General features: G+C 59.6%; 1 protein-coding gene across 1 annotated transcript in view; it reads left to right on the top strand.

The window, feature by feature from the left end:
* Positions 1-84: 84 nt before the first annotated feature.
* The window catches only part of ACA1_305400 (Poly(beta-D-mannuronate) lyase, putative), a gene marked incomplete at both ends in the record, with an annotated part of 2,445 nt that continues 1,518 nt past the window's right edge, over positions 85-1,011 (top strand). Inside the window, 2 exons of the mRNA XM_004335685.1 lie at positions 85-669; positions 762-998. Of these exons, the coding sequence (XP_004335733.1) occupies positions 85-669; positions 762-998 (822 nt within the window). The remainder of the gene's footprint in view (positions 670-761; positions 999-1,011) is intronic.

The following is a 1,011-nucleotide window of genomic DNA, read 5'->3' as shown; positions in this document are numbered from 1 at the left end:
TTCAGGGGCGTTGGCACGGCGGACCAGCCCATCAAGCTGGTCGGATCGGACGCGGTGACTCTCACCGGCAAGTCGACCCTCAAGATGAGCGGCTCGTGGCTCGTGGCGACCAAGCTGCGGTTCGTTGGCGGCGCGCTCCCCAGCAAGTCCGATGACGTGGTCGAGTTTCAAGTGGACTCGGACGAGCCCTGCAGCGACTGCACCCTCAGTCACTCGCTGATCCAGGACTACAACCCCTCCGATCTGACCATCGACTACAAGTGGGTCTCGCTCTACGGCCAGCGCAACAAGCTCTACAACACCACGCTCCAGGGCAAGGCCAACTTGGGCGCCGTGGTGGTGGTGTGGAAGCGGACACCCACGGGGGTCACCGCGGTCGACGAGGATCGCCACAGCATCTCCTTCAACCGGTTCATCAGACGCAACCAGGTGGCGGGCAACAACAACGATCAGGAGGCGATCCGCATCGGCACGTCGACGACCAAGGGCGAATCGAACACGATCGTCTACTCCAACTACTTCGAGGACATGAACGGCGAGATCGAGGTCATCTCTTCGAAGAGCCACGGCAACAAGTTCTACAACAACACATTCGTGCGGTGCAAGGGAGGCCTCACCCTTCGCCACGCCGAACGCAATTCCGTCTTCAACAACAAGTTCTATGGCCAGGTAACGTTCTTGTTCTAAGTTGTTCTTCCTTTTCTTCGCTTTTCGTTCTTTGTTCCCTCTCTTCGTTCTTTGCTGACGCCAAGGCGGTGCAGAATGTGTGGGAAACGTCTGGCGTGAGGCTCGCGTGGGGCGACAAGCACACGATCTACAACAACTACTTCGAGGCCATCAACCCGGGCTCGAGCCCTTTGCGCGGCGCCGTGGTGTTCATGAACGGCGAGGAGGAAGTGGCCTCAGACGGCTACAAGCCGGTCACCAACGCGCTGGTGGCCTTTAACACGATGAAGAACTGCCTCGCCAACATCGTCTTCGCCCCCGACGGCAACGAGGTGCCGGCCAACG

Source organism: Acanthamoeba castellanii, assembly GCF_000313135.1.
Source record: "Acanthamoeba castellanii str. Neff unplaced genomic scaffold scf7180000083609, whole genome shotgun sequence".
Classification (NCBI taxonomy): Eukaryota; Discosea; order Longamoebia; family Acanthamoebidae; genus Acanthamoeba; species Acanthamoeba castellanii.
The sequence above is the reverse complement of the archived record's forward strand: the minus strand, read 5'-3'. Positions and strand labels throughout refer to the sequence as shown.